General features: G+C 48.6%; 1 protein-coding gene and 1 long non-coding RNA gene across 3 annotated transcripts; one reads left to right on the top strand and one right to left on the bottom strand.

Annotated features, from left to right (window-relative positions):
- On the bottom strand, window positions 1-27139 carry STEAP3 (STEAP3 metalloreductase). Of its 2 annotated transcripts, none has more exons than XM_056496773.1 (5): window positions 26926-27139; window positions 11748-12222; window positions 10767-11294; window positions 9051-9215; window positions 1-3328 (listed from the first exon to the last, which is right to left on the bottom strand). In XM_056496773.1, exons 2-5 carry the CDS (start codon window positions 12219-12221, stop codon window positions 3038-3040), a joined length of 1458 nt encoding a protein of 485 aa, XP_056352748.1. In that variant the 5' UTR covers window position 12222; window positions 26926-27139; the 3' UTR covers window positions 1-3037. The 2 variants fall into 2 exon arrangements, with proteins under 2 accessions (XP_056352748.1, XP_056352747.1); XM_056496772.1 differs by lacking the exon at window positions 26926-27139 and adding an exon at window positions 24076-24198.
- Window positions 15097-23781, top strand: LOC130255777 (uncharacterized). Its single transcript, XR_008840985.1, has 2 exons — window positions 15097-23156; window positions 23280-23781. It is a non-coding gene; the product is annotated as an uncharacterized LOC130255777 (long non-coding RNA).
- Window positions 27140-27906: the final 767 nt, after the last annotated feature.

The following is a 27906-nucleotide window of genomic DNA, read 5'->3' on the forward strand; positions in this document are numbered from 1 at the left end:
TATAATTATGTAGACCTGTTCAGAATATCTTTATATAACTACAGAGGCCAGTGATTAAAACTGGCCTTACTCTTACAGCTTTTCATTTGGTTTTTACATATCCCAGAGGCACATAGGCAGTACAGAAAATAAAAATACAAAGATTTTTACATTCAAGCTATATATTCTGCAATAAGATATATATATATTTGTGTGTGTGTGTGTGTATGTATACATATATACAGAGAGAAAAACTTCAAGTACAAAACCAGGTAAATGGTAAATTTTAAGCAAATCTCACTGAATATCCTATGCACATCAAAAATGCTTAGAGAAAAGATAATTAAAAAATTCCTTAGTTTCATTTTCAGCATTCCAGAATCAGAAGAAATGACTCAAACTGCTGTGTCACATGTTTTAAGGACCAGATGAATACAGAGGGCATCATGTGCAATGCTGTTCTGCATTTAAAAGAATTTGTTTTGGTTTTCAAAGGGGATGATGGGTGTCTGGCCAGCCTGTTGGCACAGGCATTACCTGGAGACAGCTGACCAGCTTTTTTTTAGATGCTGCAGAGCTGCAGTAGCTGTGGGGATTTTGAGCTGGCTTGTCTGTCCCTTTGGGCTTGTGTCCATCTGAAAAGCACCATGCTGACTCACTGACTCCCCTTCTGCTCATGGAAACTGTCCCTTTGCCATGGGAAAGGGTTTGCAGGCATGAAAGTCATGTAAACAAAGCAAGGGTACAAACCTTCTGCTGGGGAGAAAGGTGTCTTTGACCTTGCAGTGACTCAAAATAAACTATTCTTTTCCCCTTGAAGACAAGGGGAGCCTGTGTAATGCTCTTTCCTTGCCTCCTAATCTTTTTTGTCTGCCAGACAGTAGTGTTGCCTGACCTAAAGATGTGAAAAGATACCTACATGGGAAAAAAAGGCATTGAAATATGCTATAAAGTGTGTAAACTTTTTTGTTGCCTTTGCTTGATGATGAAATGGCAAAGACCACTAAAAAACCAGGCTTGCTGAATCCAGTCTTCCCTCAAGGATGAGTTAAACTGGAGTGGGTGGAATTATATTCAGGTGAAACTGTCTCAAATCCATGAAATAGATAGCTTTGGGTCATCAGTCTTCTTGGAGAGTGATTTGGTCAGGTGCCAATCTGGGCTAAGTTCTGGAGGTGGATGGGGAAACCTAATAAAGTCAGCTTGGACAGTGGTAAAGAATGGCACCTTCACCATGTTGTCCAAACCCCATCAAAACAGCAACAAGAAAATCACCTGACTATGAAATCTAGGCTTTCCCCTAAGCCAGTTTATTATTCAGCAAAAAGAAGCAGCATTTGGAGACTTTACTGTAAGTGTTATGCAAGAACTAACACTCAGTATCATCACTGGCCACATGAGTAATATTTGGAGAATATTACTCACTGTAGTTACTTGAGACTAAACAGGGAATTGTTATGAGTCTCTGTCTGTGTAGAACTCTTCCAGGTTATGGGAGCAATGTTGGCTTGTAGAAGGGCTTATGTACCCCAAAGCTGATAATTCCCCCTGCCCTTTATATTAACAAGTCTTTCCTTGTCCCTCAAGCTGTACCTCATTTGCTGCTGACAGCTCTTGTTTCTCAAAGCAATACTGAACACTGAGTGTCTTTTCCTTAACTGCAGGAAAATGAGGCTGTTCCAGGAATGTCCTTGTGCCTGTCCTTACTGAGGTAGTCTTCTTGTGTCACCCCCATTGCTTGCTTTAAATGACCTTTAGTGAATGGCTGTCCATTCACTGTTGGGTGATTTGGATGTCCAAAACCTAGAGTTATTCTGATAAAGAGTAAGAACTTCATAGAAAGTGACAGGTGAAGCATGAAATGAGGACAGAAATCTTCTTTGCCTTGTCCACAGTGGGTATGAAGTCAGAAGAGTATTTCATACCTGCTCTGTGGTCTAACAAGTGTCTTTTTAAGGTTTAGGGCAATGAAGGATTGTGCCTAAAATATACAACTACCATGTTTTCACGTTGTGGTCAAGATTTGATGATTCCTTTGCAGGACTGTTCAAAGATCTTCTTATTGCTAGTGAAACCAGTGGGTTTAGAGCTGCTGTTTTGTTTGCTTAAATGGGAATGTTCAGGTGACAGCGATTTCTAAAAGCTTCACCCTATTATTTGATGTAAAGCCAGTTGGGAGGCCTTGGTTTTCTCCATGTAATTTTGTGAAGCAGCAGGCCTTTCCAGTAATTATCCTCGCTCTATTTCAATCAAATACTGCTTGAAACTTTGGCTCAGTGTAACAGAGAACATGCAGCAGTAGCTGTCATCTCAGAGCCAGCAGTGCAGACCAGACGTCTGGTATTGGGGATGTCTCTCTCTCAAATGCTTTTATACTGCTGGTAAAGGTGCTTTATTTCCTCAACTTATAAACATGCATCAGGCACTGCTTCCAGGACCAGAAGTGCTGTCTGTGTTTGAGAGAACAGGGATACTGGGCTTGCTGTCAGATTTGATGATTTTTAGTAACATCTGCTGTCACAATAACATAAATATAGCTGTTCTGACTTGTCCGCAGAGTTCATTGAAGAGAACAAAACCAGAGGCAATTGATCTTTGTAAACCTCACTGCCTTGATTGATCCATACACTCAAGAGGCAGGGTATCTTTGCAGTCATAAACCCCAGAAAATCTGTGCAACCTTGTATTAAAAAGAAAGGCATTGAAATTTATGAGAGCAGCTAGGAAAGCAACCCAGAAGTACTGGTTTGGGGAGCTGCCAGCCAGCACATCAAGTGACTGATCTGACTAACAGTCCATCAGTTTCCTGTGTATGTTAGTGCTGCTAGCTTGGCTCTCACAGTCATTTTTAAGGCAATAATTGTCCTAGCAAATCAGCAATATAATTTAACCTCTACTGTCTAACCTAGTTTGATGGCCATCCATTTTCTAAAGTCACCAAATTTTATTTTTTTTTTTATCCACAATACCATTATACCAAAACATACATATATTTAAGAAAAAGAAACACCTTTATAGAAACGTTGATAGTGCTTTGCAATCCTCAAAGCTGGGGCTGTCAGACATTACTGGAGGTCTCCCCGCTGGAAAATTCCCCCGTCGCGCTGGGCAGAACAAATTTGACGTATCTGCCCTTCTCCCAGCCCCTCCTGATCCGCAGAAGTCTGTGCTGGATGCAGGGCAAACTGAAGATGACTTTGGCTATGATGACAGTGCATGGGACAAGCAGTGTGAGGGTGTAGGTTGGGGGCAGGTAGAATTTGTACTGACTCTCGTCGAAGGCTCTCGACCAGCCGTACGTGAGTGTGTGCAGAGTGCTGATCACCAAGGCAACAAATCCAAGGGAGGACTAAAAGGAAGAGAAACACACACCAGTTAGCAGAGCACCTCGTGCCTGGCTGTCTTCCTGTATTTTTGACACTATTTTCTAAGTGTGCATGACACAGGGAAAGCAATGGGTGTTCCTGCGTTTCCTGGACAGAATAAAGCATGGCTGGAAACCTTTCCTGGGTAGTGTGCCAGGCTGTGTTTTTCTTTGCCTAATCAGAGGTTAAGTGTGACATTAGAAGCTCAGCAGGAATTTCCCAGAAGGTGCTGCAGACTCAGCAGAGAGGAGGGCTCCTGCATCCTGTGAAGCATCCCTAGCCCCTGATGAGCAGGTGGGCACAGGCAGCTCCTCCCGAGCCGAGGCTCCCAGCTCTGCTCCTGCCAGTCCCTGGCTGAATCAGGATTCTGATCTGCTGGATGAAGCATCAGTGGTGTGGCTCTGGACCACTGCTGGAAGTGGGTGAAGCCACAGCTCCACACAGAGCAAAGACATCTTCTGGTGACTGGTGTCATCGACAGGAAAATGAGATTGTGCAAGCAGAAATGCTCTGTTCTGAGGTGAGCAACAGCCCTCAAGGGTTTCCTCCTCTGCCTTAGAGATGTGTGCTGGTTCAAAGGCTGTGTGATAGGCTGAGCCCTTGGAAAGGGGAGTCAAGAGCCCTTTATCCACTCAGGAGGCAGCAAGAAGGCAGCCCCTGTTCTACAGGCAAGAACTGCCCCCATTTTCAGCTGAGATCACGCTCCAAGCACCCACAGAGACAACATCTCCTCCTGAGCATTTCCAGCTCCCTCTGAGGGTTGCTCTCAGGGATAGGTTTTAGACTCTTTCCCTCACTGATGGCTTCCTGCAGCTCAGAGGTGGTGGTTCCTGAGCTTGCCAGCTCCCAGAGCCTGCTGGCACTCAGCAGCACTGGGCACTCACTGTGTTTTCCTCTGTACACGCCTTTACTGCTGGGTTTTCAGAGAAAAGCACAGCTGTAGCACCTTGCTCTGCTGCCCTACTTTGAATGCTTGGTCTAAGCCTGAAATAACAACCAAATTTCAAGATGCCTAGACAAATTTTGCTGCTTATGACCCTAACTTAGGGAAGAAAGCCTTTAAAAGCCAAATTATCTGTTTTGGTGCAGAGATCAGCAAGGTCTTCCTGAAGGTAAGTCTAGGAAAGAGGACATGGCAGGGAAATAAGGAACCAGGACAAGATGGGAGGAAGGACTCATCATCTTTTAAAAAAACAGTTTTAGACAAAGAATCACTCAATTCACAGCTTCCCCTTCTATTTTTGATTGCTGAGAAACAATTAAAAAACAGACAACTTTAAAAATGTACCATGTTGTTAACCAAAATCCAGACCAGAGTCCTCTAAACTTCAGACCTAATCTTTTAAACAGCTGAGGGACTGGGCAAGTGAAGGAAGGAGAGCTCTAAAATGTGCTACCAGATCAAGGTACTTCACTTTTACAGTATCTATCAGGCAGTCATGTGGGTGTCACTGAGTCCTGCCAACGCAGGAAGAACTCTTCTGTGTCACAGCTGAGCATGACTCAAGGTCATGCCAGGAGCTGGGAACAGAGCTGGGAACTGAACCTCAGCCCTGTGTGCAACCCCACACTCATCCTTTCTTTCAGGCACAGATGTCCCTCCTACCAGAAGCCATGTCCATCTCCTAAATCATTGGTAACAAGCAGCAAACCCAACAGTCCAGACTAGTTGCATTTGGAAAATTAAGGAGGAGTTTGCTGAAATGTGCTGTGCTCACAGTTGAACCTAACAGCAGGACCTGACCTGCAGATCATCCATCATTTATAGGTTAAGATTCTCTCCAACAGGCCAAAAACCCCAGGGTGGCAAAAGGTTTGAAGTACCAGATTAGGACTCATCTGGCAAAGCTGGGAAGGGAAAAGGGGACAGAGTGAATCCAAGAGCAGATGGTTTCTGCCCTGAGCAGGGGGTGCATTCACAGTCAGCCCAACAGGGCTCTGTGCATGGCAGAGATGTCAGAGCTGCAGATAATGATTACTTTGTTCCTCTACAGCTTCTTTCTAAACAGCTGCTGGTACTGGGGGAGAGCAGGAGAGGAATTAATAAGACAAAAGGTGACAAACCATCACAGGCACTTGCTGACTGAGCCACCTTTGTGAGTGGATGGCAGGGATGAAACAAAGGCTGACTGGCAATAAGCACATGGCAACAAGCACATGGCTAAGGGGCTGGTGCTGGAGCCAGGGCTGGCAGCTCCTCTGACAGCAGCAATGCCTGGTGCACTTTGAACACAAAGGAGGAGCTGGCTGGGGTGAGCAGAGGGGATCCTGGTGCTGCTGCTGGCTGAAGGAGCCAGGGCTGCACAGACAGCTGGATACAGGCAGGTCTGTAAGTGCACAAAACCAAAAGTTTTGCTGCAGCTGGGCTCCATATTTACAGCTCACTACACTCAATGTAGTACAATGCAGAGCTTGCTAAGCACCCTAGGGGGCTGATTTGCCAAAGTGCTCAGCCCTGATGCCACTCTTTTGCTCTCATTGATCCTCTCTGTGCAGTTTCTGGCTATGAAATATTTCTGGGTTTTGTTTTAAACAGCAGCAGAGGATTCTTCTGTACTGTCACAACATGGGGAGTGTAGGGCCAGCAGCCCTGTAGGGTGTTAAAACTCTCTGAAAGATGCTGTATGAGGATGGTATCTTCCTGATGCAGGCTTTGTGTGTATTTTCTATTCTGCATTAACTATTTTACCTCCCCCATTTCCTTGGTGCCTGCAGGCTCTCTGTAATGCATCAGTAAAGGTGATGCAATCACATGTGGCTCCCTTAGAAATGCTTGGGCAGCACTGAAAGCAGAGAGCCCCTTCCTGACCCAGATATGTTTCTGACTTTTGCAGCCATCAGTACTATGAAATTATCAGCTCAGTGGAAGCAGCTCTGGCCCCTCTCACTGCCTGGACAGGAGGGTTAGAAAAGGTCTGATTGCAGATTCTTCACATCTTATGCTACATGAACTATGAAAGAAACCAGGTCAATTCAACATTCACATTCCAGGAGGGCTTCTCAGGATAGGAAGGTAAAGGCAATCATACACATTTTTACTTCTCAGGCAATTAGAATTGATTTGTAAATCACTGGGGAACATTAAAAATGTCTCCTGTAAGTTGAATTATATACAAATCATTCCTGTTAGTCTGTGTTTCAATCCTGTACATTTTCTGTTAAAACTGGACACACAGGGAACTGTGTATCAAATTTAACTATATTTAACAGAAATTTGTGTATGTGCAGGAGCTACTGTGAAAATTAATCTTTTTTCCTATAACTCTGGCAACAATACAAATGGGATTTTTGACCTGTCAGGCAACAGATGTGTATTTTAATACTGTGGCAGTATATGGCTCTAATACAGGTGTACACACTGACTGCTGGAAAATGTCAGACTTGGGAAGCTCTGGGTAAGGGAGGGACTAGAGTGACTCCTGAATTTCCCTCATATGTGGCTTTTGGTACAGCATCTCTCAAACACCATCCAGTTCAACTGACATGGGAACAAATTGCTACATTTTCTGCAAGGCATCTGGCTGGGGTGCCTGAATTCTGCACTTCACCTCTTCTATGCTGTAAAAAGTGCTAGAAATCCCAAATATTTGAGAAATTAGCCTCATGCTTTACCCCTTGTACTTACACTGTGCCACTATGCATTAATTTAGGAGGCTCACACTGAGCTATGTGAATGTAACCTCTGGAGCCTGGAAGCAGTAGCTGTAGCTGCTCTTTTAATTTCCTCAAGAAAGGCACCACCAACTTATTTGGAGGAGTAAATAACTTAAGATATCCCTCATTATAAAAAAAAAATAAAAATGGAAGCTAACATGTCAGGAGATCTGTAACCTCTTTTTGCATGGTATTTCCACAGTAAGGCACAATACCAGCCATGCCTGTCCTGCACGTGATCAGCTGGGAGCTCGTGTCACTGTCACGCCTTATTCCATGCAGACAGAAATAGGTGTGAGTATCTTTCCATGAACTGAGCCAGCCACTTCCCATGTGGGACAGCCAAGAGCTATTTTGGAAATGAATTTGTCTGGTCCCAGTGCTGACATGCCCTTAGAAAGGCTGGGGAAGGGGTCCAAAGGGCAGGAGGGACAGTGGTGTTACACGCACTACCTGCCACGACAACGTTCCTGTTACAGACACAACACCCTGCAGGACAGCTGCCAGGCTGCCTGGGCAGCCAAAGGGAGATGCAGGGGGTTCCAAAGCCTCCTCCCAGGCTCAAGGAGGTACTTCCCTTCGTTTGGGATCCCTGGTATGACATGCAGAAGTCAGGACTGATTTATCCAGTGTCCCAGCAGCTGCAGCCCTCTCCTGAGACGTGGTGGTGAGAATTAATATGCTCCCATTGTCCAGTCTGAAACAGAGGTCTCCCTTTTCCTCAAGGGATGATCTCTTGGGGTCAAGCTCTCCTGGTGCAGCTCTTCTACTCAGTGTAAATAATTACTGGCTAGCCCACAGCAAGAGGGGAAAGAAGACAAACTGGATTGCTCGTTTGGTGATCGGGGCACTTGTGGGAGAAGCAGGGGAGCAGACTTCAAACTCCTGCTCTAATGAATACTGAATTATTTATGTACCACTGAAGAGCTTCAGCAGAGCTTAACAGAGGTTGGATGATAGATATTCACCTCTGCATCCTTGAACCCTGCCCTCCCCATTGGAAGGGTTAGGTGTGTGCCAGTGTGGTGCAAAGGGAGGAGCTGCAGGGGAACGGGGTCCTGGGGGGGCTCACACATGTTGGGTGCCACAGGGGTTACTGCAGTGGGACACAAAGCCCACAGAGCTGCATGCTAAGCAGCCCTGGTGGAGGAAGCACAGGTAACAAGGGGTTTTTAGGGCTGTGGGATATGACTGTGACACAGTGAGTGGAATCTAGCCTCAAAATCAGCTCTAATGTGCAGGAGATACTTGAAAAGTTCATTCTCTGCTATCTCTGTTAATTAGCCCTAAGCCTGGCTCCAAATGCATTCCTGAAAAAGCTGCAGCTGAATAGGATGTCTGTGAACATCCCATGGGGTAGACTCAGGTCACCAAGGGAATTTGGCCCTTGGGAGCTTGGCCATCACTGCAAGTGGGAGGAAGGCTCCTAAACCACTGGAGGAAAACTGCATTACTAATTCAGCTTTTAGAATCAGACATGTCCTTTTCATTGAAATCATACCCAGTTTTCTGTGCTGTGTGGGCTCTGGCAGTTTACACACCACTCTAAGCCTTTTTGAACTTGTCTATTGAACATGTGGGTGCAAGGAGGTTCTGCCAAACCTGTCTTTCCCCTGCACTGTCCTCCCAGGCATTCTCCTTTTCAGCAGCTCCCTGAGCAGCAAGGGCAGGTCTGTGTCCTGTAGCCAGCTGTCTCCACAGCAGCTCCCTGCCTGCCCTGCACAGCTCTGCTGCTGCTGATCTCCATGTGGATGCCCATGACACCTTGCATTTCCCCTTCTCCTGAGAAAAGCACCTTCCTTGGACAGGACAAGCCCTGTGTGAGAGCAGCACACCCCAGGACACACCACAGCCTTCTGCCCCTCTCTGCCTCTGGGTCTCTCCTCCTGGACCAGGGGTCTGTGGCTCTGGGGTGCACGGGGAGGTTTTGCTGCTGACACATCCAGCAGAGCAGGATGTGCTGGGAAAGCAGGTCAGCCCCTGCCCTGCCTGTGTGAGGGCCTGACTGATTCTGCAGAATCACTCTCTGGCATCAGCAAATGTCGACTTTACCTGAATGAAACTGAATTCCCTCCAGTTGAGAGAGTTTGCGATGGATGGAAGTGAAGTGATGGCAAGTAACGACAGCAAGCCCAGGGCAATTATTCCAACAGAGATATAAATCTCCATCCTCCAGACTTCCTCCTCTACCCAGATTGTCATCTTCTTCTCCACAGCCTGGCATGACAATGAAGGTTTGTTAAAATGGGGCTCTTAGGGACAGAGGAACTGAATTTTATGTTTTGGTTTTGGAAGCAGGTTTCCTGGATGAGCACTGGGTCCTATTCACACCTCTAGCATTATTTGCCTGTTTGGGAGATGTGGAAATGCTCTCTTATCCCAAAGCCATTTGGCCAAAGCTAGACCTGATTTGAAGCCTGCTGGGAAGAAGTGCTGATTGCTCTCAGCTCCCATGCCTGTAACCACAGCAGCAAGCCCCAAAGTCACATTTGGAAAGATAATTACAATGAGAACTCAGTTTAAAGCCATGAAAACAAATACAGATGCTTGAATATGTAGTAGTCTCCTAATAACCCTTGTTTTAAGTGCATTTAAGGGGGAAATTGTTCATGCTAATGGAAGGGAAGATGGGTTTTATACTGCATGGCAAAGAGGAACATTTAGAACTGTCCTCTTTAGCCCATTAAATAGGTTTAATTTACTAAACAAAGAGGTTGCTAGAAAACAGGAGGCAGAGGGGAAATGAACACAGGATGCTTGCCTGAGATTAATGTGCAACTATGGCAATTGAGAAGAAGCTGCTCAAGGCTGGAGCTGAGTGGCTGGGAATGGTGCTTGATGGATGTTCTGAACAGGCACTGCTGCCAAAACCAGACATCTTCTCCGCTCTGCCCCAACAGCCCCTTCCCTCCTTTTTGGGGCAAATATTTGAAATCACTTGGACAAATAACCCAGCACAGAGCGGTTGTGGGGTAATTCTTTGATCACATTCCCCCCTCAGCTGCACAAAGCTTGTGCCAACCCAGGAGGGAGCAGTGTGGAGCAGTGAGAAGAAGGGGAAGGAAAGAGCAAATCCCATCCTCCCATGGTACTGCTGAGTTACAGAGCTGGCTGAACTGCCTGAAGGCAGCAATCTCACACTGGATAAACACTGCTGAGAGTGTCCATAAAACAATAAAGTCCTTTTCCATTTCCTTGTTCTTATATAACCAGTTCTTCACCACCATTTTGTTAAACTCCTGCAGGCACACTGTGATGCGGACACACAACCTGCTCTGGGTTATGACTTGGTTACTCCAGCAGGCACAATTATGATCATCAGTGAGAACAAACAGGGATCTACCAATATTTTGGGAGCTGAAGGGAACTCTGCCCGTCCTACCATTGGATTTCCCCTCTCCTAGCATTTTTCCTGCCTCTGACTAATCTCTGCCAGGCAAGGCTGGTTTCCAAGACTTGTCAGTGTTTCTGGGGGCAATGGCTCAGGGGGTAGATCCTAGCCTTGGCTGTAAATGCACAGGGAGCTGTGTATCCAGGGAGATGGCAGATCCTCAGCACAGATGATGAAACCCCAGCCACTGAAAATTTTAAACTTCCTGTACTAACAAGCACTGACCCCCAGAAAAAAGGTGCATGCTCAGTCAGTGATGTGTGGGAATTGCTCCTAGAGATAACAGCTTTTTCCCACTGCCCCACACCTGCTTTAAGCCCACCACCCAGCACCTGTGTGAGTTCAGCAGGAGCTGAGCTGGGGAGCTGCCCCGTTACCTGCTTGACGGCCGTCTCGATCAGCAGGTAGCGGTGGGAGCGGCGCAGGGGCAGGCACAGGCTGTACACAGCGTGCAGGGCTGCACAGAAGAAGCTCAGCAGACCCATCTGCTTCCTGTGCTGCAGCCACTGGTCCAGCCAGTCTGGGAAGCGCCGGTACTTGGTGCCGTAGTAGAGCTGGGAGCAGGCTGCCAGCACCCCGGGCAGGTAGACCAGAGACAGCATGATGTAGGACACGCAGGGCAGCGTGGTGTTCACCACCTCGATGGGGATCTTGTACAGCTTGTTCTTCTGCTCCCTGATGTACGGGTGGATGACCTGCCGGATCAGGTTGTAGGTGAAGAAGCAAAGAAAAAGCCCCAGAGCCAAGAAGATGGGGATTTTCCAGGCTGGCAGGAGGCGCAGGGGAATGTTCTCGATCTCACGGGCTGATGCCATGCAGCCCATGTCCACAGGGGTGAAGCCCATGGCCTGGGCAATTTCTGCTACGGTGCGCTTGGCTTCTTGGCTATTTGAGCAGATCAGAACCTGCAACAAACAGAAATACACAGATAGGGCAAAGAAATCAGGCTGCTGGGATTGAGTGCATGGGGAGGATTCTGTGTCACAGGGAGCCTATGTTATTCCACTGAGCATCACTATTCCTGGCAGGCTTTTGGACAGGGATTTACCACAGCTGCCAAAGACCCCTCTCTTGGACAGGTTTGCTTTCATGCATGCACCACCAGTTTGTTTTACTGGCTCTGTTTAGATAAACAGAACAACTGAATAATATTTTCCACTCAGGCAGATGCTTCTAAGACTACAAAGTGTGAATTGTGTGAAGGTACTTAATTTCTGGATAAAGAAATGCAGAAGCTAAGGGATAGTCTCTGGGCACTCAAGACTCCTTCTCCTGGAGCCCAAGGCTATTTGCTGATGCTGCCAGACCTCAGCTGCTGAAACAGTTGGGATTTAGCCCTTGCTGGAAGAAAACAATACCTGCTTATTTCCATCCCTGGCACCCGACTGCAGCGTCCACGCAGAAACCACATTAAAGGCCTTCACCACGGTGCAGGCTGGGAACAGGGAGGCCAAGTACTCCGCGTTGGACTCCTTGTGATGGTTGATCTCGGTGTTGTTACTGACGTCCACCAGGATCTTGCCCACCAGCACGTCAGCCAGGTCGCAGAGGGTGGAGTAGTGCTCCCTGAAGACGGCCACAAAGACGACATCCGCCCTCTTCACGGCCTCCGCCCGGCAGGTGACCTCGGCCGCGGCGGGGAAGAGCCCGGCCTTGCGCTTGGGGTTGCGGCTGCCCACCAGCACCCTGAAGCCGGAGCAGACGAGGCGCACGGCCAGCGAGCGCGCGAAGTCGCCGCTGCCCAGCACGCCCACGGCCCGGCCGGCCGGCGCGGGGCCGCCCTCCGCGCGCCCCCCGCCCAGCAGCGGCCTGGCCATGTCTCCTCCGGGCATCCTGGCAGGAAGAACAAGGAGAAATGGTCACTGGGGAGCTCTCACCGACACCTGTGCGAATCCAGGGTGTTCCCCTGGCTTCCCTGCACGCCTCGAGACCCGGGCAGGGGGCTCAGAGGCCTTGGCACCGTGCCCAAGACCACTGTGGGTTTGATCTCAGTCCCTGGGAAAAATTACCATCATTACAGCAAGAATTACATGTCACAAAAAATAAGTAGAGTATAAATTAGATTGTTAGAAGGTAGAAAAGTGAATTTATAAAATAGTTATAATAAGGAACTTAGAGCCAAGATGGAGGAAGTTTGGCATGATATTTCTTTCTTTCTTCTTCTTCATGGTATCCAACTTTTGGGTTAGGATGGCACTTCTGGATTGGTTTGGGAGAAACTGGACAGTGCAATGTAAGTGTCATGTATTGGAAATTAATTGTAAACATTATGTACGTAATTTATAGTATGAAAGATAAGACCTGCCCAGAGGGCAGGCAGTGTGCCTCCGACTGACTGACCTGCTAAACAGACCTCTGTTAGTCAGGGAAAGAATTCTTTAGATATGAAAAGATAAACAACCTTGGAAAGCTCAGAAAACAGCTTCTGACTCTTCCTTTGGTGCTCAAGCTGGAAAAACAAGAACTCTAAAACCACCAAATACCATGCAGTGAATGATCTGAGGCTCAAAGAGACGTCACTGATCACAGCAGAGACCCAGATCATGCCTGAGGTCACAGGGAAAAATGCCACTCAGGCCACTCAAACACAGGGTTTTGGTCCCAATAGCCAACCCACTTGCCAAACCCACCAGGAAATGTGCAGCAATGTACAGGCACAAACCACCATGCTGGGTTGGAAGGTGAAAGATTTTACAGAGATTTCCCAGGGTTGTGTGATCTGACACCTGCTGGACGCACTCATCCATCCTCTGCTGTCCCTCATGCTGGTACCTCATGCTGGTACCTCACACTGCAAAGCCAGGCCAACACTAACAGCAACCAGGACCAGAAACTCTGAGAGTCCCATGGAGCTACCAGATATCTCCTAAAGAAGGGGTCCATGGAGATCCCTGAGACTACACTTGAAAAACCTGGAGGGGTGCTTCAGAACAAAGGCAGGAAGTCAAACTGAAATGAAAGTGTCCTAAAAGTGGCAAACAAAGAGAGTTCAGCCCTTGCCTATTCCAATATTTGGGTCTGGCAAGCTCTGTTTGCTTCAGCTCTTTAATGAGTAATGAGAACTTACTCCTGACATTTAAAAAATATATTAAAATATGATGAGATTTGCTCATGAAGGATCTTGATGAGCTTTACAAACGTTAATGAATTTTGCCCTGTAACAGATTAGATATTGAGGGCATGGAGAGGTTTTAAGCAGATCAATAAATTCACAGGCAGCACAGTAGCTGAACCTGGAGGTCAGAAGAAACTCGAGCAGGGAACTGCCAGACTGTTCATGGGCTGTGTCAGTGGCTCAAATCAGCCTTCCAACTTGAGGAACAGCAAACCTAAACCTACCCTGAAGGAACAGCAAATTCCTGAGGGTGAGATTTTAAAAGGGCTCAGCCTTTGGAACTTACACAGCTCTTACATCTGGCTTTTGTATTGGCACACTGCTAGAGATTATAATAAACTGTAATTAACAGACTTGTGGTATTCTGGGGATGGAGACAAACTGGCTTTGGTGGAGTAGTCTTGCCTTGTACCTGGCCAAGTTGTTTCAAAGTGAAGGTGACCATTTGGATGGGGTGACCTGGTCCCTGGCACAGGTGTGTTTTTCATAGGCTTTTGGAAATATCCTTCACCCAAGGCTCTTCTGGGATTGGCACAGTGGTGGTGCAAAGGGGAAGGACACTTCTGCATGAATAGTTACCAATGGGAAACAAAGGGTGAGAAGAAATAAATGATTTTCATAATGGGAATATGTTGCCAAGGGATTTCCCTGAGGATTTATGCTGTTCAGCATGCTCATAAGTGATCTGGGAAAGGGAGTGAATATTGACAAGATGGAACTCGTGCATAGTGATCACAGAATGGTTCAGGTTGGAAGGGACTGAAAGATCACCTACTTCCAACCCCTTGCCATGGGCAGGGACACCTTCTATCAGACCAGGCAGGTCAAAGCCCTGTCTAACCTGGTCCTGATCATCTCCAGGGATGGGGCATCCACAGCACCTCTATGCAACTTGTTCCCATGCCTCACCACCCTTATACTAAAGAATTTATTCCTAATATCTACTCAAAATCATTTAGGATAGTCAACCTTTCTTGTGAAGAATCTGCAAAAGGATCTCCTCATTCAAAGTGCCTGACCACTAAAATTCACTACAGATGCTAGAGACATGGCAAAAACTGCCTGTGGGCATAAACTCCCCATACCATATATACACTTTAGTGAGCTGTAAATTTGTTAAAATCACTCACAAAAATGGTCAAAGGGTTACATTACTATAAAAACACCAACCTGGTGGTCCCTGGCAGACAAACATCAAGCACAGCCAAGTTACTGGAGGAGATCTCTCACACAGCAACCATGATCTCAATCCTTCTCCTCACTGAAAGCCTGCAAAACACTTTCAGCAGATGGACTCTGAAACTATAATTCACTGTCCTGGGTACAAACCCACCATGGTTTCAGTGACAATATTGTTTCTATGGCAGAGGTCTGTCTGATCTCCTTGCCTCTCACCAAGCACCACCTTGTCCCAGGGACCAAAATATGTGCTCAGGAAGTGCTGTCAGGGGAAAACAAGTGCCAAAGAAGTGCATGGTGACTTCTGCCCCTTAAAAACACATGTCCACTGTATAAATACAGAGATCAAACACCACACTGCAGTTCTGCTTATTCCACTGCAAAAAAAAAAAAAGAAAAAAAAAAAAAAAAAAAAAAAAAAAAAAAAAAAAAAAAAAAAAGGTGGGGGAGAATAAACATAGAAAAGGGCCACAGGGAGAAAGTGAGAGGGATAACTTTCAGATCTCTGTCTGCAAAGATGCTGAGTTTCTTTTTTTTCCTGGTCCCTTCTTATCAGCAGCTTTATCACACATTCAGAGCTTTACTTTTTAGAAACCTTCTTGCTTCACTTGCTTCTTGCTAAATTTATTCATGTCCAGAACTATTTGTTTTAGGGCTAATGCTATTGTTCAGAACAAATAGCTTGCTCTGCCTTACTCCCCCTCCCCTTTTCCACCACCTGTGCACACAAAATATTACCCCAAAATAAAGAAACACATCTCTGGCTCTCAGCCACAGAGGGAGAAATCAGCATTCAGGGTGACAGAGTGATTGTTACCCACAAACTCATTTCATAATCGATTTAAGGCACCTCAAAAATTCTCTCTGTGGTCCCACTGGGATTAAAATGTTGCTGCAAGCAATTTTTCTTACAGCGTGTTTCCTCTGTCCTGCAGCTGCCACTGAACATGTAGAGAGATGTTGGCAATGTTTGGAGATAAACATCTTTGCTGTCTCCAGTTATTTTGATTAAAAGGCATGACAGAATTAAACAGCCTTTGAAGTCAGCAGGATAGTTACAAAGTCAGAAGACTCAAAATCTTTTCTGTGAATTTTGGTGTGATTATTTCAGTCATGCTCTGGCTGGTGGGGCTTTGGAGCAGGACTCATCCCTGCTGCCAGCCCTTGGTGGGATGGTCCCTGGTGCTGGCTCCTGCCTGTGGGTTGCATTGCTGTCATTGCCCTGCACTGAAATCCTCCAGAGAAAGGAGGGGAACATCCCTCTTTCACCATAAACACATTTCACTCAGACAAACACTGTGGTCTCTGCCTAACAGATGCCTGGCAATGGACTGTCTGATTAGGCAACAGCTTTTTTTCACCTCTGTATCTCTGGGGAGCACACAGACCCCCTGCCTCCCACCACACCCCTGACTTACCGTGTCCACACTGCACTTTCTGCACCTATGGACCACATGCCCTGCTTGAAACTCTCTCTCAAAGCTAATTCACCACAGCAAGGTCACCCATCCAGAGTCGGTGCAGAGCACCAAGGCCAGGATGCTGCAGAGTCACTCAGAGGCACAGGAGGTCATGAGTGAATATCACAGCACTTAGACACATCTTTAGCACCTCCAGACTTAGACAAACCCCATTTATTGATCTTCCTTATCAAGTAAACCGTGTCTCTGCTGAATTGCAGCATGTGCAATTCAAGGAGAACAGTCTCTTACCAAGGAAGCTCCAAGATGATTTAAAGCACAGCCCAGTGGGAATAAACAAACTCCAATTCTAACTGGGCAGCAGTTCCCTAACTAAAATACTGAATTCAGTGTACAGCTGCCCTTCAGCTCTTCTGCTAATGGCACCTTTACATCACTGCTGTGTCCAGCCGTAGCACACGTGTTCCCATGTGCAGTTCAGCAACCTCATTGCCATTGCTGCTGTTAATTGCAGGGCAGTGATGGGCAGTGAGCAAGATGAGGAGCTCCCCTCTGCTGGGCACTACAAAAACTGTCCAGAAGGCAACTTCTGCCCCAAGGAGTGGGATCAGACAGACAGCAGCTGCATGAAGCGAAGCAGTCAAATCTCTGTTGCCCAGGCAGAGGGAGGGAGGGAGGGAGGGAGGGGTTCTCACAGAAGACAAACAGGGATAATTCTATGTATTTTGCACCTGAGGCTTGGCAGAGGCTGTTAGCTTAGGCTTGGTGCCAGGCAAACAAGGCTTTTCTGCCTCTCTGCCTGCACTGAGAGGCCTCACTCAGGCTCTGCAGCAGGACAGCTGTTCTGGATGGAGCTGGGCTGCAGGAGCCCACTCAGGTGTCCCTGGGCTCACAGCAGAGTCAATCTGCTGAGCAGATCAGCCCCCACAGCTACTGGGGAACAGGCACATTTGTTATCCTCTTTCAACAGACGTGGGGGAAGGAGATACTAACAATGATGGGACTCCAGAAAATTTGTCTGGGATGACCCAGATATCTTTGACCATGTCTTTAACAATGAGACCATCTTTTGGGGCCCCTTTCACATCCTCTGGTGCAGGAGGATAGCCTAGCTGGTTCCTGTAATTCACGTTTGAGTTGCATACCCTGAAGAAGGATGAACCTGTGGTGGCAAGGCACGAGCTTTGCTTCAGTTCTGGACAAAAAAAAATCAAGATTCATTTCAATGCCCTGGTATTCAGATATATCAGATAAAAAACAAGTTAGTTTTACCATAACTAATAAAAAGGCAGTGCTTTAAACAAATCAAACTGTGCTGAAGAATATGGCAGCAATCTCATACAGATCTGCAATGAATGTCCTGTCCAGTGAAGCCAAACTGGTTCCTGTTTGCACAGAAACTCATCTTTGGGCTCAGCCCCACATACCCAGTCTGCACCACCTTGGCTAAAAGAACTGCTTTTGTGTCTTCCCCCAAAGTCAGTGTTTGTTTAGACTGACCACGACTGAGTCTCCATAAGCTGTGGATTCAACCCGTGCAGGTCATCAAAGAGCCTGCCCTGTGCCTCAGCTCTGCTTGGGTGTTACTGGAGATAAAGCACATGATTATTATACACATTCCTTAACAAGCACATGGGTTGAAAGACCAGCAAGGAGCATGAGGAATCAAATGATGCAGCAGAGCCTTTGGTCAGGTCATTGCAGAGGAACATCCTGATTTCTGCACTGGAAGGTCCCTTTGGGCCATGGCTGGCCTGGGAATGGTCCCACAAACACACACACTCCAGGGACAGGGGTGATCTCTGCCCCCAGGGGACTTCCAGTCTGCATGAAGAGACCTTTGAACCATGAAGCCAAAGCCCTCCAGCCTCTGTTTGGAGAGCATCTCTTGCTGTGTTAACCCTCCAGAAGCCCCAGCTGGAGAGGAGCATTCAGCACCTGAAGCATCCCACTCAGGTCTTGCTGTGAGCAGAAATTCTCTTTTTCTTTTTGCTGCCACCATTTTATTTCCAGGGAAAATCAAATGTTTAAGACTCTTTCCCACACACAGAGCATCCCTCCCAGGAGCACAGCAAGTGCCATGAGCCTGAACTTGTTGGAACTGGAACAGATTTAAGTAATAAAAGAGCTTATCCAAAGCTGCTTTAATCTCAGCTCTGGTGCACATTTCTGGAGACCTTTCAGTCCTTCCCAGGCTGACTGGAAATGACTGCAAGAGAAAGAGTCAGGGAAACCAAGTTTGCTGCCCTTTGGCTTGCTCCTTTTCTTCTTTCTCCTTCCAAAGCACAGTTATCTCCCGAATGGAGCAAACCAGGAACTGGCAAAGGATGTAAATCACCCTTCCAGAAAAGCCATATTGCAAATCCAGCTTGGCTGCCAGCCAGGATGTGAGAATGAGGAAATGCTGGAGCTGGGCTGTCCCTGCTGCTGTCCTTCAGCCCGTTCACCTGCAGGCACACGGGACAGGGATCAGGCTGTGCACCCTGTGCTGGGCTGGGGAGCCGGGACAGGGACCTGCAGCAGGGGACTGGGGACACACCTGCTGTGCCCCCAAGCACTGCTGGGACCCCACAACCTGCAGGGCTGCTCCAGGAGCTGCCACATGTCCCCCTGCAACTGCTCTCCACCCTGATGCACTTTGCATTCACAGGTCCTCCTCCCTCCTCCTGCCCCAGAGCAGCTCTTTATCTGATTACCTCATTTATCAGGTATTTATCTGCTAAAACCACTTCCACAAGCTCCTGCAGAGCCCTGCTTTCTCTCCTCTTTATCTCTCAATCCAGTTAACATTATCCCTTTCCTCTTTTACCCCCAAAGGACATGGCAGATCATTTGCCTTCTCTTCTGCAGACAGACGTTCTGTATTTGAAGAACAGGTTTCACATCTCCCTTCGGTTTTCCCTGCACAAGAGAAACCCAACTCTTTTATCAGAGCTGTTATTTACCGAATTTACAACTCAGCCTCTGTTCCTTCCTCTCACTTTTCTTGGAGGATGCCCAGAGCTGCATTTTCCAACTGAGCCCCTAACAGGCACCACCTGGAGCAGAATGCACCACTTCCCCAATGCAGCCTTTCTCTTTCTCCATCCCAAGAAGACTGTTTGCTTTGGCACAACTGTGTGCCCCTGTTGACTCATGGGGCACAGTGTCCCTGTCCTCTGGCTCCCTGTGCCACTGTCTGGCTGGTCACTCACCTGCTGTCCAGGCGGTCAGTCAGTCCTGCCACACAGGGCAGGACATGTGCCCTGGCTTTTTAAACCAGCTCTCCAGCTCGTCACAATCTTCAACTCCTAGTCTCTTCTCTAAAATGTTTCCAGTCCCTCGTAGCTCAGTGTCACCTACAAATTCAGTATGTGCCTCCCTACTCCATCACACACTAATGAAAACATGGGCTGACAGGCTCTGACCCTCCCAACTCCAAACACCCTCAGGTTTATACACTGAAAAATACTGAGAATGTTGTTTTTGGAAGCCAGAAGTGAAGCCTAAGGCATGTCCATGTCCCTGACCACAAGATGTTCTTCACCAGGACCAAAATTCCAAAACATTTTAGAACAGGGGAAAGTAGAGGAGAAAGGACAACAAGAATTTCCCACAGGACAAAAACTAACCTCTTTTTCCCACAGGACAAGCTCAAGACATTTTGGCTGCAGTTCTCCTATAGAACTACACCAGCCTGTGATCACTTTGCAGGGACAGTTTCCCTCCCCAAGGATAAACCTTCCATTTTAATCCTGAGCAGAAAAACTATCTCTCTGTAATAAACATCTGGAAAACAAACCTTTGGCCTGTTTTCATCAAAACTATGTACTTTTAAAGCACAGTTACCAACAGGTTCTGCCATAGATATCCTCAAACTTTTCTCCCCCAAATTTGCCTCCATTTGCAGTACCATTTCTCTGCAGCAAAGTCCTTGTCTGAAGAACTTCCTCTGCTCTTCTGCAAAAACATCTTGCTGCCTGTGCCCACTGTGTTGACACAGTAATGAGAAGCCTGAGAAAGACCTACCCTGTAATAAAACATCATTAAATGGGAATCTGAAAGTCTGGGAAATCCTGAGGTTTCACTGTAAGACTGTGGAAGGCACAGACCTGAAGCAAGACAGAGTTTGCTAGAGCAGTGCAGATGCTGACACAGCACAGGGGAGCTCATCTGGCTGATGTGACTGAAGGAGAAGGTTATTTTCTCAGATTAGCATCTCACAGTTCTTAAGTGACATGAAGGGATGGTTTACAACAAGCACTGTACTTAAGTCTTGTATGGCTTCTCTTGCTTTCTTTTGGGGTTTTCATTCTTTTGCTGTTCTTACCAAGTTAACAATTCAGTGAGTCACCCATTTCTGAGCCTTCCCCTCCCCAGGTGCGAGAAGAGCAGGAAAGCCACCCAAAGTCTGGATGGTGGAAGCAGATCTAGTAACTCCCTGCAGCCAGACACGATGGGTGGAGATGTTCCTGCCTAAAATGAGCTGGGGCTTCCACCCTTCTCCAGGCCAACAGAGATGGCAGGACCTGACTGCAGCAGTCACCACAGGGAGCTGGCAGGCTCCAGCTCTTTGAAACCTCTTTGATTCTTTCCAGGAAAGGCACAGAGGAATTGCACTGTGTGTGCATGGAAATATTTGTATTGGCCATTTCCGTGCTGCAGTGCCTGTTAGAAGGGTCTCCAAGATCAGCACTCTCCTGCCTTTCTGATTTTGCTTCACCCAGTCACTCAGAAGATGCACAGGACCAGGGGCAGAAGGTGGCCTGGGAGGCAGTGTGGGGTGGAAGGAAGACACAGCCTGTGGCAGAAGCCCAGCCCATCTCCTGCTGATGTGTTTTCCCCCTCCATGGAGCACAGGCATGACACACAGTACAGAGGCAGCTCTGAGCCAGCCCTGAATAAGCACAGTGGGGAAAACAGGAAAGGCAAGGAATGCAGAACCATATTCTGCCTCTTCTGGGAAGCTCCTGGGAGAGAGGCAAACACAACTGGCTGATCTTTGGGGATCCACAGGGGTGGGAAAGAGATGCTCTTTGCTGGAAATGGACTCACTGCCCTGAGGTGCCAGGACCCCACAGCATTCTGCCTTTCCCTTCCTCTCACACTGTTTGCCTTCAGTCCAGCTCCTGCACAGCAGATCCAGCTTGCTTCACCTGTTCCCCTGCACTGGCAGGGGTCATGCAGGTCAGCCCAGGGAGACAAATACATGCAGTGTGAACAACATGCCTCCCCCCAGGACCCCAATGAGTTAGCAAGACCCATGTGTGCAGGACAAGTACAAACACTATGTATTTCAAGCTGCACTGACACAGGTTCTGCCCTGTATCTAACCCCAGCATAAGAAGGAGGTGGACCTGCTGGAGTTCCCACAGAAGGGTCACAGAGATGCTCAGAAGGCTGGAGCCCCTCTCCTATTAAGACATGCTGAAGGAGTTGGGGTTGTTCAACCTGGAGAAGAGAAGGCACTGGGAAGATCTTAAGAGCATCTTCCAGCACCTGAAGAGAGCTGGAGAGGGACTTTTTACAAGGGCTGTAGTGGTAGGACAAGGGGAATGTCCTCATGGTGAAGGAGGGCAGGTTTAGATATTAGATATAAGGAATAAATTCTTCACTATGAGGGCATTGTGAGGCATTGGCAAGTTTGTCCACAGAAGCTGTGGATGACCCTTCCCTCCTTCCCTGGAAGTGTTTAGGATCAGGCTGGACCAAGTTTTGAGCAACATGGTCTATTGGAAGGTGGCCCTGAGCATGGTGGGAGCTGGAATAAGATGATCTTTAAGGTTCCATCCAACCCAAACCACTGTGTAGCTCTATGACCTATTGGTCATGCACATGATCAGCAGTTGGTATCAGCCTCCTTCAGTGGTGGACATGTTATCTACAGACCCTGATTCTTGAAGCCTACACCCATTTTTTCCAAAGACTACAGTGGTGTACTCATATTAGATGGAAATGCCTGTCTGGCCACAACCAAGGCTTTAGAGAGACTCACTGAAATCTAAGAAAAAGGATGGGAAGGATTTCTGTCTCTGTACCTTAAACTCCAGGAAAATTTTCAAAATGTTTAAGCCCCAGAGTATGTAAAGGCTTTTGGAAATGTGTTGGAAGCTCCCATGTCACTGACATACTTTCAGGAGCTTTTTACTTTCAGTTAAGTGACAGTTCATTTAAACTTTGATGAAGATGGGGAGCTGCTTAATCCACTGTAGGTCTTCATAGGAAAACCTATGAAGAAGCAGCAAATTCAAATTTGAAAATAGCATTTTGTTCCATTATGATGTTGACTAAAAACTAACTCTAATCAGTGATGGTAAACCTATAGGTAAGAAATTGGTGTGCTTAAATTCCTAGTGTGTGACATTTCTTATCACAGCTGCCACTGCTTTTCCCACCTCTCAAGAGAGCCAGCATGGCCTACTTCTTCCATCACTGGAAAAAATGTGTTTCCCCTGAATCTAAACCTGCTTCTATTTATGGGTATGATGTTACAAGGTCATAGTCAAAGCATAGTTCTTAACAATAAAAAGCAAAACAACCCTGAAACAATAATAAAGAGCAAAATAAACAACAAAAAAATTATTGTGCCGTCAAAGAGCATGTTTTCCTGGGGTTTGATGTGGTTTTGTTAAACACAGACTTGTTGAGTCATCAACATTTTCTCCTTTATAATCACAGAGGAAATCAAATATGTGCAGTGACTGTGGCATCTTATATTACTGTACATTTGTTTCATAGCAAATGTGATTTTAGAAGAACAGAAAATGAAAGTTTGATGCAGTATTTAAATCTTATTAGTCCTGCATCTCCTCAGCCCACAGGAGGATTGATGCTGTAGGCGACAGCCTTCCTCTCCTGCTGTCTCTCAGTTTTGGTTTCTTGCCACAGGAGGCAATTCTGTATGGGTTAGTTTTATTTAGACTACTCTGATGGAAATCATCTGGGGTCCTCTGTACCTCTGTACCCCTGTGCCCAGCTCAGGCTTTACGAACACAAACACTCCCCCAAGCTCCCTGGTGTCCATCCACAGTGGGCAGATGTCACACCCTGCACAGGGTCACAGGACAGGGACAGTCCCACCCCAGCTTCCATCACCTGTGGGATGTTTCTGCTACAAAGTCACCTCTACAATTCCTTCACAGCTTCCATCCCTTGTTACTCTACAAGGATCAAATGCTGCAGCTCCCCCAAAAAAGCATCCAACCTTTGTAGCTTTTACAAGTCCCTACTTCGGTTCAGAAACCCCATAGCTGCTCCCTGCTCTCCTCTGAGGGATCCGGGGCCCCGGCCAAGATTTTCCCCAAGTTGTTTTTTTTTTTTTGGTTTTTTTTTTTTTTATATCTCGGTGCTGATATCTCCCTGGCTGGAAGGAATCCTTTCCTCAAAGCATTAAGCGAGGTGAGAAGAAAAAGTGAAACCTAAGCGCCTAGTGCTGCTCCCTGAGGAGCAAAGCCTGAACGTGCGTGCGTCCATCCATCCATCCATCCATCCATCCATCCATCCCCGCTATGCTCACTCGGACCGCATCACTGGAGCAGTGAAGCCGACCCGTTCCGGGGTTCGTGCCCGGTGCCAGGGAGTTTCGCGCACCCGCACGGATGCCCCAGCCAGGGGACAGCGCTTCCCGCGAGCATCCCGCAACGCAGCCCCTGCGGGGGCCGAGCATCCCGCCGAGCTCTCCCGAGACACAGCGGCCCCGCAGAAATCCCCGCCCGGGACGCGGCCCCAGCCCCAGCGTCAGCCCTCGCACCGAGGCCGAATCCCCCCGGGGGCGGGAGCCCAGAGCAGGAGCGGAGCGGGCAGGAGCAGCCCCGGCCCCGCCGCGGGGATCCCGGGCCGGGGTGCGGCGGAACGGGGGCCCCGGGACCGTTTCCCCGGCACCGAGCCGAGCCGAACCGAGCCGAGCCGAACCGAGCCAGCCGAGCCTCCCCCGCCCCGGCCGCGGCTCCAGGCGCTGCCCGCCCGTCGTGCCCGTCCCCCCGCGCTCCTCACCTCTGCGGCGGCGGGAGGGCGAGCGGCGCCGGCCGGGAGCGGGGAGCGGGGAGCGGAGCCGAGCCGTGATGTCAGGCCGCGGGCTCCGCCCTCCTGCCCATGTGCCCGCAGGCTCGGCGCGGCTCGGCTTGGCACGGCTCGGTTTGGCACAGCCCGGCCCGGCCCAGCTCGGCACAGCCCGGCTTGGCACAGCCCGGCTTGGCACAGCCCGGCACAGCCCGGCACAGCCCGGCACAGCCCGGCACTGCCCGGCTCAGGGTGGGACCCCAGCCCCGTCCCCGCAGCGCTACCCGGGCGTCACTGCCGTGCCCAGGTTAAACACCCGCGGGCAGGACAGCATCGCTGCCCGCGTGTCCATTACAGACAGGAGTCGGAGCAGACCTTAATTCTCTATTTATAAACGCGTTTCACAGCCGGCCGGTGCCTTATTTTAGTGGGCGGGTGCGGCTTGTTGCGCTCTGCCTGTGCTATCAGGGGCCGCGCACTCGTTCAGAAAAGCTGTGCCGCCAGGCGCGGAGCTGATAATGGTTCTTCCTCCCGTGCTGGGAAAGCGCTGTCCTGCTGCAAACACCGCACCAGGAGCTGGCACCGAAGGGAGCCTGCGGGCAAAAGCACGGGCAAACACACAGGGACTTGAAAACAAATCCCTCCGGAGCTTTGGTTTGCTCACTCGGTAGGGGAGAGGAGCACGGAGGGAAGGGATTGTCTCATCCAGCTCCGAACCGTGGGGAGGTGGCTAAAGTGTGTGTTTGAAGCCCCTCTGAACCCAGCCTTAAGTGCTCCACCTCCCCTGCAGTCAGGAGAGTTTTCCTAATCTTTGCCAGCTGCCCTGTGTATCCTCCTTGCACATGGGATGTGTTTTCCTGGGATGAAACAAGTCCCACTTTTTCCCTCTCTCCCGGGCAGGCTGTGATTTTAACTGTCTCAGCCCGTTCTCACCGCTGTCCTGTGTTCCCCCTCTCCAGTCTGTGCTGCCTGCAAACGGGCTCAGATTCCAGCCAGGACTGTCCCAGCTTGCAAGGGTACTCGCCACCTCTCACATCCACGGGGTGGGAGATACAGAAACCTGCAGATATGGACAGGCTTCAGCAAACATGTGGGATTGCTGGAGAAAGTTCCCGTGGTGATTCCCAGTGGCTGGACACTGGACAAGAGAGAGCTCCGGCGGTTTGGGATGTTCAAGCTGCAAACTTGGAGATGCTGTGAGTTCCCTGGGTATTGGACAGTACTAGAGAGGTGTGAAAACCTATTGACATGGCTAGGAGAAGGAGAATCTTCTGCACAGGCCATCTGTGACTAAATGCATATGGAAGAATGAGATTACTCCTTAGCCCCTTCTTGCCTGCAGTGGCCCCTGCCTCCTCATGCCTATCACGCTGATAATTTATATGCCACAATCAGCTCTTTGTGGAGAAGAAGGACTGAAGCCATTGAACTCTCCTACACCTGCTGTATCTTCTTACCTGCTCTCCCACATAATGTAAAGGACAAATTTTGCTTTTAAATTTTTTTACAGAATCCACAGTCATTGCCTTGTTTGCCTTGGCCATCACAATTCATATTACAGATTCCTCTTTGCTCTCTCCGGTCTCTGCACTGTGTGGGTCTCTTCCTGTACCTGTTTCCCTGCATGGGGCAAAGCTGCTGCATGGCAGTATGATCACTTCTGTGAGTAATACCAACCCTCTGGAGGGCTGAAATCTACTTCTCCTTTTTTAGATTGCACTTCCTTTTTTGTAAATTAGCAAACTTTTCACCGAAACACCCTCTGCTTTTCCACCTTTATGTCACAGAGAGAAGTGCCTCAGAATTAATACCAATTTTATACCTGTCTTCCTAAACCTGTGGCTAGCCCCGTCCAGGCCACCTGTTTGCTGGACAGTTTGAGTCCTGCAGCTCCATTTTTTCTGCAGCCATCTCAGTAGGCAGCTGAGGCCTCACCAGCTCCCAGACCTTGACTGGCTTTATTGGTTGCTCAAAAGATTCCCCTGGGAACCATGTTTCTGATGGGAGATCTGATGTGAGCTTGCAAGTTGGTTTAATTTCTTTTCTACCCAAAGAGTCCCAATGTGACAGGATTGTGCTAAACTTGGCCAGTGTTTCTATGTGTATTCCTGGGTTTTTTCCCCCTTTTTCCTTGCTGGTCCTGACTAAGGGCTTTTCTCTGTGTCATCTGGGCTGTTCTTCTCTCTGCAATCATCTTTCCTGGCCCATCAGTCTCTGGCCAGAGCTGCAGCTCTCTGGCAGCACCATCTGTGTCCCTGTGCCCAGCTGGCTGTCCTGCTGTCCCCTCATCCACAGTGCCACCTGCACCCCCTCCTCCCTGTCCTTCCCCTCCATGGGGACAGGGAGTTGCCTTGGACCTGCTCAGGGCTGGGGCTGCCAGGCTCCTCCAGTGCCTGTGTCTGGCACAGCGTGGTGAGCAGATGAACCTTGACAGCTCCCCTGGCCAGGGAGCCATGGGGAGTGCCCACCTCCCACACTGCTTTTGGGGGGCTGGAGCCATCCAAGGTGACCAGACCAGCTCAGCTCCTGCCCCACTCCCATTCAATGAGGGGTTCATCTTCTCCAACAGGGGATGACCCTGGTTTTACTGAATAAGTCACAAAGGCAGTGGTCCCTGACCCTCCCCGTGCCCCTTCTCCCTTGCCAGCTCCCATCATGTGCCAGCCCAAGGGCTGCTCTGCAGCCAGAGGCCACTGGGGATGCAGAAGTGCAGGGCAGCACCTGAGCAGATGCTGTGACAAAAGCAGATTTTGGGGACACCGCCTCACCCTGCCCCTGGCAATGTCACAGCAAGGGAATGGCTCAGCTTCCCCTGAAATCCAGGGTAGTAAATGGCAAACTTACCACTGGAAAACCAAACCTATTTGGCAGGGCAGTCAGTAAACGTAGCTCCTCCTCTGGCTGTCCCAAAGCTGTGTTTTTGAGGTGGAATCTGCTTTCTTAGGGCCCGGTGGTACCGTTTGGGTTGGGAAATTGGGTTATCAGCACAACAGGGTTCTGCCTGCTCTGGACTGGCACATGGCCCGGGGCTGCTGAAAATGCCAAGCTCAGAAAGGAGCTGAGAGGCTGGATGTACAATGTACATGTACAGCAGAGGGGGAGTGTGGAGATAACATCTGGTTAATTATTGCCAGCAAGCAGAGGCCAGGAGTTTGTTTGGCACGGTTGTGAAACAGAGAGCTCGTGCAGGGGAATGAGCTGGGGACTGCAGAAGTGGAACATGGGGAGCTGTGGTGGCTCTGTGAAGGCAGAGCTGGGCACACAGTGGCTTTGTTGGATGAAGAAGTGGTAGCTCATGCTGTCACTCGACCTTGCTAGGGTTGCCTGGAAGAACTTCCATTATCCCCCTCCCTCCTGGGGTCAGGCAGCATCCCCTGGGGAAATTAACCCAGTTGACGTGGTGCCACCAGAAAACGGCTTCGTGCTATCATCAGCTCCCGGCAGGTTATCGCTCTCTCAGCTGCCTGGCTTTTCGGGGAAAAATGTCATTTATCGGCTCTTCACGGGGGAGACCTGTTAGAGATGCTCCCCGCCGGGACTCGGCTCCGCCTGTCGCGCAGGCGCCATCTAGTAGGAAAAGGAGAAAATAGACCAAAGTCAAGGGAGGTGGATGTAGAAATTCGGTTTCTCTTTGGGAAAACTGTTTAATCCAAGACAAAGCTGCAGAATTCACTGCCGGGAAATGTTGAAATGTGGAGATGCTCCCAAACTGGAGCACAGCTTGTCCAGGATGGGTCTGGATTTTTTTGATCTAAAAATAGACTTTGGCATAAAAAATAATTTTCAGGCAGCTCCTTGGTAACATTGTCGGGGCTGGATTTGATT

The sequence above is a fragment of the Oenanthe melanoleuca genome, chromosome 7, assembly GCF_029582105.1.
Source record: "Oenanthe melanoleuca isolate GR-GAL-2019-014 chromosome 7, OMel1.0, whole genome shotgun sequence".
NCBI classification, from domain to species: domain Eukaryota; kingdom Metazoa; phylum Chordata; class Aves; order Passeriformes; family Muscicapidae; genus Oenanthe; species Oenanthe melanoleuca.